Source organism: Nymphalis io, chromosome 5, assembly GCF_905147045.1.
Source record: "Nymphalis io chromosome 5, ilAglIoxx1.1, whole genome shotgun sequence".
Lineage (NCBI taxonomy): Eukaryota > Metazoa > Arthropoda > Insecta > Lepidoptera > Nymphalidae > Nymphalis > Nymphalis io.
Window position 1 is genome coordinate 651,510 of NC_065892.1, and position 15,838 is coordinate 667,347.

At 31.4% G+C, this 15,838-nt stretch overlaps 1 protein-coding gene across 1 annotated transcript in view; it reads right to left on the minus strand.

Moving 5' to 3' along the window:
• LOC126768797 (uncharacterized) overlaps window positions 1–15,838 on the minus strand; it is a 38,596-nt gene that overhangs the window by 17,270 nt on the left and 5,488 nt on the right. The window contains exons 2-3 of the mRNA XM_050487140.1: window positions 5,231–5,436; window positions 2,350–2,485 (exon numbers count right to left, since the gene is read on the minus strand). Of these exons, the coding sequence (XP_050343097.1) occupies window positions 2,350–2,485; window positions 5,231–5,436 (342 nt within the window). The remainder of the gene's footprint in view (window positions 1–2,349; window positions 2,486–5,230; window positions 5,437–15,838) is intronic.

The following is a 15,838-nucleotide window of genomic DNA, read 5'->3' on the forward strand; positions in this document are numbered from 1 at the left end:
CTTTTCTTTACATCGTCAATGCGCCACCAAATTTAGGAACTAAGATGTTTTGTCCTTCATCCCTCTAGTTACACTGCCTCACTTATAATTCAACCCGGAACACAACAATAGCGGTAGAATATGTGATGAGTGAGTGGTAGGTACCACCCACTTACGGCCCTTACATAAGACCCTACAACCAAATAGGGGTAAAATGTATCCTGTAGATAGTAGATTATAATACCACAACTTACTTCTACACTATCATACTTAATGGGATAGAAAAACGACTGTAAAAAAGTTGGGTCCAAACATTGTATATTGGTAGATGGTGGAAAGGTTGGGTCCAAACTTTTTATATTGGCAAATATTTCACGCTTTTCGAGACATGAGAGCATAACATTGCCACCTTCCTAAATCAGGGCTGCTAATAAATTACTCATAGAAGTGATATTCTTATTGATCAGATAAACACATAACAATCGTTAATTGATAAAATATTTGAACCAATAATTATAGTATCAATTGAAATAATTACTATCGTTAAATTGTTTTTTACGAAAATAATAAACGCTCGATGTAATTACATTCACCGTTTATTATTTTGTTAAATTTTTGAACATGTTGACTGTGGAGACCCTTCCTATTACAACAATGAAGTCTAATTAACATAAAGCTATAAACATAGGTACTTTACTGCTAACAAATAAAATATTATGTAATTTGTTTATCAATAACGATAATTATAACAATGTCACGAGACGAGACGACAAGAACCACTGAATTTTCATGTGCCTAATTTGTGTTTATATTTCATCTCGTGCTTGACGGTGAAGGGAAACATCATGAGGAAACCTGCATGTTTCAAATTTCACTAAAATTCTGCCACATGTGTATCCCACCAACCCGAATTAGAGCAGAATGGTAGAATAATCTCCAAACCTTCTCCTCAAAATAAAAGGAGAAGAGGCCTTAGCCCAACAGTGAGACATTCACAAGCTACTTACTTACTATCATTTAAGATACAGTTTATCCAAATAATATTTCATTTACCAATCCAAATAATATTACTTTACTTATAAACGTATGTGTCATCAGTAAAGGATTATCCGTATTAATAGCCCATGATGCCATTTGTGTTTCCTGTTTTGTTCTGAGGTGTAAATACAAATACAGTTCTATTAAATTCAATAGTCTGTAATGAAGAGGCTCGGCTGGTATTTTTACGTCCGTAATCTACAAAACAAAGTGTCTGAAGGTGAGCTAAGGAATGAGCGTCGAGGACGGTCGCGTGCAACACTATATAACACTAACAGCCTGTTACTGTTATAAGAAACATCTTAATAAAGTAAAAAAGTATTTTTATTATATTATTGTATATGCAGTATAAACTTTGAAATTTCTTCGAAATACATGTTTTTGTAATCATTAAGGCTTTCTGGGAATACATAGTGTTGCATTCGCCTAAATCCACTTTGATTACCTTAATGCGAGTTTGAATGGTTATAAAGTTTCACGTAGTAATTCTCATTTTATGTCCTTATTTAGTAACAGTAAAACGTTATCTGCTAATATACAAAGCTTGAAGCTTACACCACTATTTTTCTCTTCTACAATTTCATCCAATTTCCTTCACAAATTATTATGAAATCAAATTAAATATATAAAAATGGTGCTAATAATTTTCTAACGTCTAAACAGTACAAACAGTGACATTTATACATATGGTAATACAAACACTACCTCCTACTAGCTTAAAGTGCTATTCGATGCACATACAAACATTACTTGTGCTTGATTACTTCAAGCAACACCAATGTTTGTATTGGATAAATACCATTCAGGACTCCGATTGGAATGATGAACTTTAAGGCAGGTTTGTTGAATCTAGAAGGATCGGAGCTGTTCGTTTCTAAATCATTTATTAATGGTAGCGTTTAATCCACCGATTAGTTCGGTCGGATTTTGGAGTAGTATCAACACCTACTATTTTTTACTAACTATTTTTGCTTAGAGTAGTAGTTGGTATGGAATAATACTGTCTACGAGCGATGGTTATGCCATAGCTATTTAAAATTGAAAGTAAAGCAAAGTTAATATCATAATGAACGATCACCATAAATGATCAATGTTCACATTATAGTATTTAAAATGGTCTGCGCAAATTGTAACAAATATGGTAATCATTCGGCTGTAGGTCGGTAATTTACGGCTGGCCGCCTGCTTACTGGTCGATTCGGATCCGGATACGTGGATGAACTTAACAAAAATATCCTCAGTAGGATTGAAGTGAGGTCACCGCATTGCTCTCTGGTAGAAATCACATGATATTTGGTTATATAATTTAAGGAAATATAAAATGTCACTTACATATAACTTCCATTTTACTCTCTCCAGCAGCTGATGCGAAACTTGGTGCTTCAGCTGATACTTCACATCGGTATAGGCCTGATGATTTTAACGTCACCGGGTGCAAAACGACTTTTTTGTCATCAGATTTTGAAAGCTGCCAAACAAAAGAGATTTTCAAATGATGAAGATAATGCATAAAAACAATATTCTTAACACAATACAAAACAAGAAAAGCTGCTAAATAGTGTTGTTTACAATGTTATAGGGTTCTAGGGAATCTACTGGACGAACAAAATTGAAGTCGAGATCGTCTAAATTATGAGATTACGTAATGACAGATAGATGTATAGCAAACAAAACATGTTTTGATCTTTGGGCGTTAGAGGCAAATAAGAATACAGATGTATCACGTGACATGTCAAGAAAAGGTATTTTATTTAATTATTATTTCAATAAAATAAAAATGAAATAACCCAAACCAACCTATCGAATTTTCCAAATATTTTTTTTTGTATATGATTGTTCCGTACTACTGTTTTGTGTGTTTTTTTCTCATAAGGAAAGATAACAAAACGGAACCCTCACTACGCGAATCCAACTCACTTTTGTATGATTTTTTTACATACCGTGCATAGCGGGACGGAAACCAAAAGTATTTACTGTTTTGATAATATATTTTTTATAATAAGAATATATTTTTTATATTTTTAAAAGATCTCACTCTTCAATCAACTCACGTTGTTTATAAATATTTTGAATAAACTTCTAAATAGCCTATTTTGATTGATCTGAATTTTCCATTCCCAGGTCAGGTCAATAAAAAGTTATTGGGTTTTTCTGTCAGAAAATTCACAGTAGCAGCCCGGAGTCTGGTTGTTGGAAGTGTGTCTCGTGCCTCGGAAAGCACGTAAAGCCGTTGGTCCTTCGCCTGAACTCTTTCCGGTCGTGTATTTGCGTGGATTGCTGTCCCATCGGAATATGAGAGTTAGGGAATAGAGAGTGCACCTCTGCTTGCGCACACACATGTGCACTATAATATTTCCAGCGTAGTTGGCTAATCTTTCTTGAGATTGGCCACCGTGGCCGAAATCGTCTCGAAGTACATTATTATTATTATAACAGCATAAAGTAAAATTAAGAATTTGTAACCCACTGCTGGGCTAAAGTCTCCTTTTCTTTTAAGGAGAGAATTTGTCAGTGGATTCACTTGTGAGAAAGAACCCGGCGCGTGCGTTCTTCACACTGTTTTCTTTATGTGTTATGCAAAAGATTAATCATAAACACAAATTTAGTACATGGCAATTCAGGAGCTTGCTTGGCTTTGAAACTACGATCCTCAGCCGAGACTCATATGATCTAACTACATGGCTATATTTATTTATTTTGAACAAATTATACATATCTCAAACAATATATACGATAGTAACTACAATAGTATAATACTGTGTCGTAGCTACTAACACCCTCCAATTCGACAGCACATTTATTTATTATTTGTTCATTACAAACATAACAATCAATTATCATTTAATTTGACAAAATATAGTATATACATATATACATCTAAATATATATACTATAAGGAAGGAATGGAGTAGGAGGGAAAAATAGGTTAGGTCAATGTTATATTGATCGTTTTAGTAATGATTCAGTCTCATCATAGCCCAAATTGAGAAGCAAGTTGGTCATCTGAATTTTACACTGGTAAGTCGTAAGTGAGAAAATATTGTTCTTCTTATTTATTCTATTATTATTATATCCACTCTAATGTTCGGCTATTAGCATAATGGTCACTTTACTTAAAAATATTTCATTAAAAAACTGTTAAAAAGGAGTTGAAAGGTTGATAATAATATAATATAATAGTGTAATAATCGCTAATAGAGTCTAAATATTTATCGAAACTGGATAAAACTCATTTGCGATGTCTTGTGTCATTAACGACACGAATCAACTTGTAAGATAGTTATTTTTAATCCTGTGACTGTCCACTGGTTGAGTACAAAATTCTAACTCTATTTGTAAAGCCCTTGCGAACGTGTCAGTAAAATAAATTATGTAAAAGGTTCAAGACACACCTTATAACCTAAACTTTAAACTCTAAACTTTAGAGTTGAAATATGAACAGTTATCATATTTACTTATACATATTATTTATAAACTATATTTATTTGTTTCATTATGAAATAAAAGAAAAAAAGGTTAAAATAAAAATAAAAATTAGTTGATGGATATTAATTGTTTCAAAATATTTAACTAACTAAATAACTAACTATTCGTAAAGCCATGAAATTGCAATGAAAAGTTTTCATCATAGCGCTGCATTCTTCCATATTCTCTGCTCCTTAGGCTATTATACCCAGAATACCTCAGTCATGTTAAGCGATTAAATGGAGGAGAAACTTTTGCTGATACATATGTCTAGCGGTTTTAGAAATGAATCTGCATGACAAAATAATAAAATAAATATATGAATTACTAATTATCTAAAACATTTTGAAAAAAAATCTCACAGAACAGTTTTAATATTAAAATTATGCTAAAGAAAATGTATTTTTTGTTATAATGACTCATTTCTGTCAGAAGAGATTTACTCAAATTTTACATATTATATAGAAACGTTAGATTCAAACACGACCTTTACATTTCACTCTAATAAAGAAATAATTACTTATTAGTTATTATTCATAAACACGCTGTAAATTGATTTAAAAATAGGACTAAAACATTTATAAAAATATTACAAGTAACTTTAATACAATAAAAAGTTTTAAATTATATTATTGTTATATTATTTATATAAATTACAATGAATAATACATTGCAATGACCTTAATATTCAACTACCCTGCTTATATTGCAAAGCATTCTTCGCTAAAATGATTAAAAAGGCACTTACGTCGACTTTGATCCCTTCAAGTTTGTATGAATGCTTTGGAGGGTCATATTTCGGCATGAATCGATAGAATTCTTCATTATCTCTATACCATTTTACCGAGTATAGCGTGTCGTCTCCTAGCTCGTAATCACAATCCAACTGCGCTGGCTGACCCCTCAATCGATGTGAAGGGATCGAGACACGAACTATCCTTAGTAATAAGGATTCTGTAACAAGAAAATTAATCTTCTTAAGGATTTTACTGGTCATTATTTTGAGATCATTTATTATATGTGGATAGTATTAGTGTCTGTGGTAAATCAAGCGTTGGGTCTAGCTCTGCGGGTTGTCCATAAAAATAGAAGTTGTTTTTAGACAGAGCGACTAGCTCAACTACAATGGACTGCGTAGAGATTTGTTAGTCCTAGGTTCGATCTAGCTCCATTGTATTAATTTAAGCGTTACAACAAAAGTTAAAAATGAAAAAATAATATTTTTTTAACGAAATTACTTACAGAACAATAATTTTGTCCATCTACATGTACCTAATGTACTAACTTAATGAAATAATGTGTTTTATTTTTATATACACATAAAAAAGTGTAAGCAATATATACATATTTGAATTTTAAAATAGTTTTTCACATTGTAAAGTTTGTATTTTTTAATTATTTAAATAATTAAAAAAGGTTTCATACCTACATTTGGTAAGAAAAAACATAAAAAATTATTAATATAATTTGTAGAATTTGTAACATGATGCATGTTGCTAAGACTTTTTTGATAAATCTATTATACTTATAATATCATGCAATATCATATCAATAATTTAAAAAAATGCCCAAATTGTTATAAATACAACGCAGTATATATCACCTAATTAGTAAGTTACGTTATTTGACAATATTTATGATACCCAAACAGTTTTTTTTTTCGATTATCTGAAAAGCGGTACATTATGAATCAAAGAAAGTTACATGAAGCGGATCGTTTTCGAGTAATTAATTGAAATACATAAAACGATGGAATATTTTTAGAAGCTATTTTAGTAATACATTACATGCAACGTATTACATATATATTTTTCTTGCATGGTACTCACTATTTGGTGTACTATAGTGCTATTCTATAAAAACTCACTTCGTTTCAACCCGTGAAATCGTGAAAACAGACTTTTATGTTATGTAACGCTATTTTGATGCGTGTTTCCCTCGAATGTTATAATTAGTGTTTAGTTGTAATGTAGTGAATCTCGCTTATCACTTTATAATGAATAACCATTACGCTTTTCGAAGAGAATCGAGTTTGCACAAAACAGCTTTACTAGACAGGTTTATTGGAATTTCGGTGCTATAACAAGTGAAGTGGGCATGTAAAACATTATGTCCTGATCGATTGTAACGACGGCAGCAATTTTCAAAGAAGAATATTGAACTACGCAGGAGATATTATCTTTCTCTACTACCTCACTTCATTGTCAAATGGAACAGAAATCCGAAACGACTAGAGTGATAGTGGGCGCGGGATCAACGAAGCAAAACAATGAAACATTTTCTAACCGTGGGCTGCTACTTAGATTTTTTGGCTGGAAACCACAATAGCTTTTACAGATCTGATTTTAGAGTTAGATTGTAGAGATTGACTTATAAAATAAACAATAAGCCGTCGAGACTAACATAAAAATAAAATATATTTTGTACGCAAGTACACATTAAAATCACGATGTGGATTATATTTCTAAAAAAAATAACTACTTTTAAAAAGTACCGTACACAAAAAAGAACGAATTTCTTTCTAAAAATCTCATTAGGCAGATCAGCCACGTAGAAAGTCAGTCAATTGGAAAAAAAAATTAAAGCGCTAAACTCAGTATCTGTGGCATAATTGAAACCTTTTTCCTTCAGAAAATTTCAACTCAAACGTTATACGTACAATCATAGCAATGAAATTGGACCTTAAAATTTGACTCGCATTACGCCCAAAGAAGTCTTCCACAAAAATATCGCATAAAATTATCATGTTTACCTCATCATTCAAATAAATTATCGCCGTTCGTCATTATTATCATCATTGTTGCATGTCTATATAAGTCCGTTGTCAATTATGTACTTGGCAAAGTTTTTATGAAATTTTGCTAGTATAAAGTAAAGTATTTATGCTCCGTGTAAAATTAAGACTTTCGTAGACAGTCCAGACCATCGCTTAAATTCGACATGACTATTTGGAGGCACAGACAGAAGTGAATAGACTTTGGAGACTAATTACAATTATGGAATACATTTGGTCTGATCTAAATTTATTCGACAAAAATTTCGAATTCCTCATATAATACCATAAAATGATTTGTGTCTGAATATGCATGACTGCAGAAATGGCTAACTTTTTGCAAGATAAGCCAAACCAAATTACTAGGAATAGTTGGAATCGTGATTGTGTAACTTTGTAATAATTAGCACAGCTGACATAGCTGGCTAACTTTATCGATTTTGCAAAGTTATTACCAGCGGAAAGTTCATAATTAACTTACATGAATTGATTTCATAATTTAAATTATGAAGAATTTGAAAATGCAAGAAATAAATTTCCTAAAATTATTATCGTAATGTAAAGTTATGCGTTACGGCACTCACTATCAATTCACCCATGCTCCAATTTCTCACTCATAGTGAAGATGCCAGACTATAAACAGATCTTAAAACTTTTTTGTTGACAAAACGATTGTTTAATAAAGTATAAGCACTAAAAAAAAAAAAGATACTTTACAGCTCAAAGATGATTTAGTCTTGCTAAAAGTGCTTGTAGTGAATCAGGGGACATAACTGTATCCTGCACCGGATTTCTTTTAATGGGGGTAGTAAAGCGCGGCGTGCACCTACATAAATTTGCAGAGCAATATATGTTGGGAACTTGTAATTAGGCGTTGTCTTGGATTATATGATTTCAAAACTACCGTCACATATATGATATATGAATATAGAAAGTCATTTTATTACATAGAATGTATATGGTAATAAATAATTTCAAAAAATACATGTCGATTACTAGTAATACATAGATTAATAACATGAATCATTATTATATTTCAGGTCATATCAAAATTACAAAATCAATTGCCAAAATAATATCATGTATGTTGATCATCTATTGAATCTTTGATTACAATGTAATGTCAGGGTGATTAATGCAAAAACGATCAAGTTACTTGTTATCTCGGTGGCATCTAGATTCCGAAACAGTAGCTTAAAATTTTGCTTGCTTTTTAGCTTGGTGATAAAAGTGTTAGCAAACTTTTTTAAGTAAAACGTAAACCACGCTTTGCCATTTGCGAAATAATTTAAGACAGAATAAATTTAATTGTGCTAAAATGGCATAAGCTTAAAATTACAAATATCAACAACATTACGCAAAAGCCATAATTATATAAAACTGCCAACATATTATGTTCATTGTTTCTATTCTGAATATCATAAGTAAGAGTTATTGATATTATAAGAATCAGGCCACAGAATTAATCCTTTAAAAATATACATGTTATAGCACCCCACGTGGTAAAAACATAATTTGATTTATTATAAGAAAACATTAAATATAGAAAATTGATAATCGTTTACGAAAACATAACAAGTCAAGATAAATTATCAATTATAAAAATCTAAAAAATAAGGCATTTAGAAGAATCATACAATGAAAATTTCGTAATATTTTTTTATCTTATTGCTTTGAGTAAAGTACCATTGAAGTATTTTAAAATGGACTTGAAATTTCTTTGAACGATTCTCTCTTATACATCTTCAAACTTAATTCATCTATTTTGTATAGTGTTTATTATTGGGTATAGAAAAACCAGATTAATCTGGATGGATAGAAGAAGAAGTCAGATGTGAAGATGTAAGGTGATCTCAGGCTTTCATAGAAAGGCTAAATGACGATCATTTGACAAGCCAGATAGCCGTTGATAACACTATATTGGTAGATCAGCTTTCGAAAGTGAGAGTAAAAAAGAAACATTCGCTTAGTTATGGATCTACAAATGCTGAAATGATAAATGGTATGATAAATATATTATGTATATATAATGGTAGGAAAAATATAGTAGCAAAAATATTAGAAACAATCGTTTGTTTCCATAGAAAATATTATCATAATAATTGATAACCCCAGAAAAACTTGTTCTCGTATAATTTGCTCGAATCAATGTAAAGTACATTGATTCAACCTATCGCAGTTTTATCTTATATGAATACCAATATTAAAGCAGAGATGGCCTAATGGTTCGAACGCGTGAATCTTAACCAATGATCGTGGGTTCAAACCCGGGCAAGCACCACTGAATTTTCATATGCTTAATTTGTGTTTATAATTCATCTCCTGCTTGACGGTGAACCAAAACATCGCGAGGAAACCTGGATGTGTCTTATTTCATTGAAATCCCGCCACATGTGTATTCTACCAAACAGCATCGGATCAGCGTGGTGCTCCGCTCCAAAGCTCCAAACCTTCTCCTCAAAAGGGAGAGGAGGCCTTAGCCCAGCAGTAGGACATTAACAGGCTGTTACTGTTACTGAATACCAGTATTGTATGCTTATTATCTTAGGATGTCTTTGAAGTATCTAAACAAGCATTAAATAGAAACTTACTGGAAATTTTGGTGTAAACTTTTCAACCCGCTGGTCACACTGTATATTTATATTAAGACCGCCTCTATGGCACAATTTTTTCTACACTCGTGTACAATAAAAATAATATAAGTACCGTGTAACTTTATTTACTGTCGCGTTGGTCTAATGGCTGGTCTTATACGGCGGCAGGCTGTCCCGGGTCAAGGCAATAAAATTTATTGGGTTTTTCTACCGAAAAATTCTCAGTAACAGCTTACAGTTAAAAAGTTGGTCTTTCGTCTGATGTCTCTTCGGTCGTAAAGGATTGCGGCCTCATCGGAGTATAATAGTAAATAGAACGAGCACCTGTTTTTGACAAGTACTTGTTCAATGAGCATATATTTTTGTTTTATGAATAAACGAATATGCCAGCTGAGGTGGCCTCGTTGATGGTACTCGTGGATTTTAGTGAAGATTAAGAGTTCAATTCTGGGCCAGCATTTTGCATTTTTCATATACCTAATTAAGGTTTAAAGTTAATGTCGTGCCCAGCGGTAAGCACCGTAAAGAATTTACTTGTTTCAAATGAAAATCTGCCACAATTGTATCCACCAACCGGCATTGGAGAATAGTGGATAAGCTCCCAACCGTCTCTTTAAGAGGATAGAAATCTTCTGCCCAGCTTTATTTTACCTAACATTGTTCGTGATCGGTCGCATTGACTTGAAGCTTATCCTCGAAAACCTTTTTATTCAGTAATATAAAAGTGACTGAAATATAAGTTTTCATTGTCAAATTTCTTTAGGGATAGTGTTCTCCCTTCACGTATTACCTAGACTTACACAATAGATGCTTTTGTCAGACTAATTTTTGTTTCTGACAAATTTATTCATTATAGAGTCGTTGTTACACTTATTAATTTTCAAAACTTCTGATTCTCGATTGTTATACGAAATACCGCAAACTAGAGAATAACGAGCAAAACACTACAATCAAAGGTATTTTTAATTTTTTTTTCTTTTCTAATCGATTATTTTGCTCACAATAAATTGTATAACAGATTTTTCTGGAAATAATCTGATTGCGAATGATTCATTCACTAAATGTGCTTTTATAAAAAAATGTATAAACACAAATAACATTTTACACTTTTAATATAACCGAAACGCTTACAGTATTAGCCTGGCTTTCGTAAAATCTACGTCTACATTATATGTGAAAATGTCAAAGAGAAAACAGCGAGAAGAATATATCATATTCTAATAAATGAACGTAGTTTCAAGCTTATGACAGAGAGACCTGTCGGTAAATATTTCTATTCTCCTTTATTTCCCCTGAGGTACGTGGGTCGGACCCAGGAGTCATTTAAAGTAAGTAAACACAGGCGTAAGAACCGAGTAACTCATAATAAAGTCGTACAATTTAATCTTTGAAATACAAACTTTAAGGTATCAAGACGTTAAAATGATTACGTTCAAATACTCTTGTAACAGTATCTAGATCTTTGGAAATGTTTATGAAATTATTGTTTTTGAAATGATAAACATTTATATAAAAATGATTTTTGTTCTGATATTAAAGTGAGGTAAGTTTTATATACATAATAATTCCTTATACAATTGATATCAAACTTTATTATTAGTAATCAAATATTAGGTAATATTTTCAAGATGGACATATCTATATATGTAGTATATTATTATGTCATCGTAGTCGAAGAAATATCGGTCTGGTCGCTTTGCATGTGAATGTTGCAAAAAAAAAATTTAAACGAAACATTAACAAGAATGAATAAATATAGTATGCAATTATTTTAAGTGGGCCTCAAACGGCTTCTGACTTACGTTTTGGGTGATGAAAAATAACAACAGAGACCTTGGACAAAGATGAACATGTTCCAAAACGTAGCATAAATATTCAAATGACAAGTGTATTTTATTTAAAACTAGCTACCCAGTTAGTCAGTCAGTAGCTACAGTCATATTATATACAATTGTATATAATTTACTTTTTACTTCTTCACGATGTTTTTCTTCACCGTCAAGCACGAGATGAATTATAAACAAAAATTAAGTACATGAAAATTCAGTGGTGCTTGCCCAGGTTTGAACCCACAATCATCGGTTAAGATTCACGTGTTCTAGCCAAAGGCCATCGGCTTCGTCTTTATCTATTTCTCGATTGCCAAGCAGAAGATAAACAGAAATTAAGCTGGCGTATGATCGAATTTACACCCACGATCAACTGTAAAGATGTATTCTATATGATTTATTTTACACAGCAAACATTAATCTTAAATAATTACTTAATCGCTATTAAAATAATACAAAGCAGTTACCTACATAACAATCGTAGCACATTTATTAAACGAATGAATCGTTAGGTATTATTCTTTTCCATGATTGAATGTTATTCAATTTTAGATAATATCGCTATTAAGGTAAATCTACTTTTGTCGTTTTTATATTGAAATCATTTACCTTATTGCTAACATTTTATATATATTTTAGTATGTAGATAAATTCGTAATGGAATTCTCGTTTATTTAATGAAAATATATATTCAAATTTATTATTTTACGACTAGGTGCCGTCTGGGTAGGTACCACCCACTCATTAGATATTCTACCGCAAAACAGCAATACTTATTATTGATGCGTTCTGGTTTGAAGGGTGATTGAGCCAGTGTAACTAAAGGCACAAGGGACATAACATCTTCGTTTCGTTCATCTTCATAAGGCGCACTGGCGATGGCGAAAGTGACTGCTTAACATCAGGTGGCCCTTTGCCCGTCCGCCATTATTTATAACATTTAAAAAATTGACTTGGAAATAAATATATTAAATGTATATATAAATTCTGAGATAGATTAAAAAGTTTTATAGTTAGACATTTTTTAAATATAATATATTGTTTATCTAAATTAGTTGATTACAACTTGTTGCTTATATATATTAATACGATTATTTAAAATTGGCCACGACGAGATATTACCGAGTGCAAGTATGTCCACAAACACCGGTGTACTTATTTATTTCCTTAAAGTCATCTGGTGAAATGATCATCTGACAAACCGATGTGAAGTCAGGCGCAGGACTAACGACATATTTCATAAAAACATACCAACTACCTACTACCAGGCCGCTGACAATAACTGACAATATCTTGTCAGAAAAACTTAATATTATTTCGTCGATAACCGTGATTTGTTTCCGGGATTTCAAGATCTATAGCCTTCTAAGGTAACAACTAGACCGGTAACTAATTGGAGAGAAAGATATCCCTATCTATCTATAGTTTAACAATAAAATTTAATTGCAAATGCCGGTCAGTTTCATGTTTGAGAAGGAAAGCTGTTATTATATATAAAATACATCCTAAGTTTACCCCCAGAGTCCTGGATAACTGGTATTCTACGTCACACAACTATTAACTATCAACTTTAGCATATTAGCGAGTTCCGTTTTGCTAATCACCGAATTTTACATATATTTATTCCGCTAACGCCACATGTCTAAGAAAGTAACTTAAAGATGGAAACATTGTCGTCTTTCATTTGTCGAATGACATTAGCATAATATATTATGATTAGTTAGAAAGAGACAATGAATCAACAAAATCATTTTTTTAACAACAAAATATTAATGTTTATTTTTGTTCTTGACACCCATAAGCCTCGTCAGCTTGTTTGGGTGTTGTTTAAACTAACAAACATAAACTCTAGACAAACTAACATATTATAGTTAAAATAAAGTAGTAAAAGTAGCGAGTATTATAAATTAAACAAAGGTAAATGTGAATACACAACAATAAAGTAATTTTAACATACATGTGTCCCTTGAAAATTATAAATCATAGGATTTTAAACCATGGTCATACATTTTAAGGCTTGCAACATCATCTGTCCAATTTGTAGCCGCCGGCCATCTGAATAAATTGAATTTGATAAAACATCATTACTCTCAGTCACCGTCGTGTTACAATTGACCTTATTGCAATTTAAAATCGCTTGAAATTTATTAAAGAATATTTAAAGTGATAAATCAAAGTTTATCTCTATAAAATATTTCTTCCAGCCGTATTAGAGTGTGAGTATAGTTTATACCTATTAAATATCGAATATCGTACAGAATTCATCCCCTATTTTTAACTTTAAGAGAAGCTACATTTTCTAATTGGGGCCGAACAGAAAGTGCTCCTTTCCAAATAAAAAAAAATCGGTTCATAAATGAGGTAACAAGCCCAAAAATATTACAACAACCGAATTGAGAACAACCACCGGTTTTTTTAGTCAGATAAAAATTATAATAAAAAAAATAAAGGCGTAAGAAGACACGACAAATTAATTAAAGTTTCGACTATTTATAATAATAGATTAGAAGTAATCTTCAACGTAGTCAATATAATCAAGTGTACATTTATTGCGAAATGCGAGAAATACTTTATGAATTATATTATTAAAATCATTTATGTAATATCGCACAACGATTCTATGAATCAACGCTACTCTACACACAAATCTGGTACAACATTTCGTGGAACGCGTTATCAATGAAGCAACGATTTGCCTTTGTGTAAAATCTTGAATACGTGATATTAGCTGCTCGCTTTTTCATGTTAACTGTCGCTACACTTAACGCGAATTTGTAAAACTCAATAAATAACTCATCTAAGGCAGATTTGTTTTAATTTGTCTGGTAATTCTTTTTTACTAAGAACTGATTTAGATTTTCAACAGAACTAATTAAATAATAATAAACATGTAAATTATAAAACTGTAATATTATACAAAAAAATACCATCACGGACGATAGATGTGAAACATTAATATTTATAAATATTTAAATAATTTATAATTGAAAAGAAACCAATCAATAATATACTCTTTTGTTAGTATATATATTGCATTAATATATTGCATTCAAGTATATAGTATACGCGCTCACATACATACGGAACAGCAGTGCTATTCTATAAGAACTCGCTTCAATATTACCCCGACATATTGACAACCTTATGTTGATATACTATTTTGAATCGTGTATTCTTGAAATGTTATAATTATCATTGTCAATGTTACATGTCACTTCCTGATATTTCACGAACGTTTTATGCGGTGTCTTTTAAGTCTGTTCTTACAGAATAGCCATACAGAGCAGCGACAGAGAAAGGGTATGACGGCATCAGGACGTATTAAAAATACGCGCTAATTGACATTTCACAATCAAAATAAAAACATTTTTAAAATAATACACAATTACAAAAGCCATGGACTAAAACTAATCAAATTTAGTATAATATGTGCAAAAAGTGTGAGCGAAATTTTACCTCAAACGGTTGTTTGTGGCTTAAAATTCAGTTGCAAGGATTGACCTACATATTTGCCAACAGGTGGAGTATTATATTAAATAAAAGCTCGTAATAAAACGCTTTACACTCAACGACCACGCTGAGAACCCGGAATAAACATACTGACACGCGGGTGATCTATACACATCTTTGTTATGATTGATGATCAAAATCACATGAATACGGGAAATAGCTTAAATAACATATTTCAGTAAAATGCATCCGAGCTCGAACCGTCATTATATAGTATATAGTAAAGGGTTTTACCAAGTTTTTATTGACTTAGGGCAATATCTATGAAGGGCGAATTTAGTAACAATCTTCCTAATTAGAATAGCGCATGATTGGAAGACTGATTGAGAATAAAAAAAACATGTTTTAAACATTTTTACAATTTTAGTTATTATTTGATTAATACACAAAATTTTACTATGAACAATGTTTAGATTTACTTCTTAATCGATATCAGTATATGAAAAATCAATGAGCCAACATTCAGGTCCTATAGATTAATAATATATGCAATTATTATTATAAGTGTTTAACATACTAATTTATTTTATGAATAAATGTTTTTGATAAATTATGAAAATTAGGCAATAGGATTTTGGAAGTCACCTTTAAATTGTAAGGACCTTTATTTATAAACTGTGTACAACAGTACAGTAACAGCCTGTTAATGT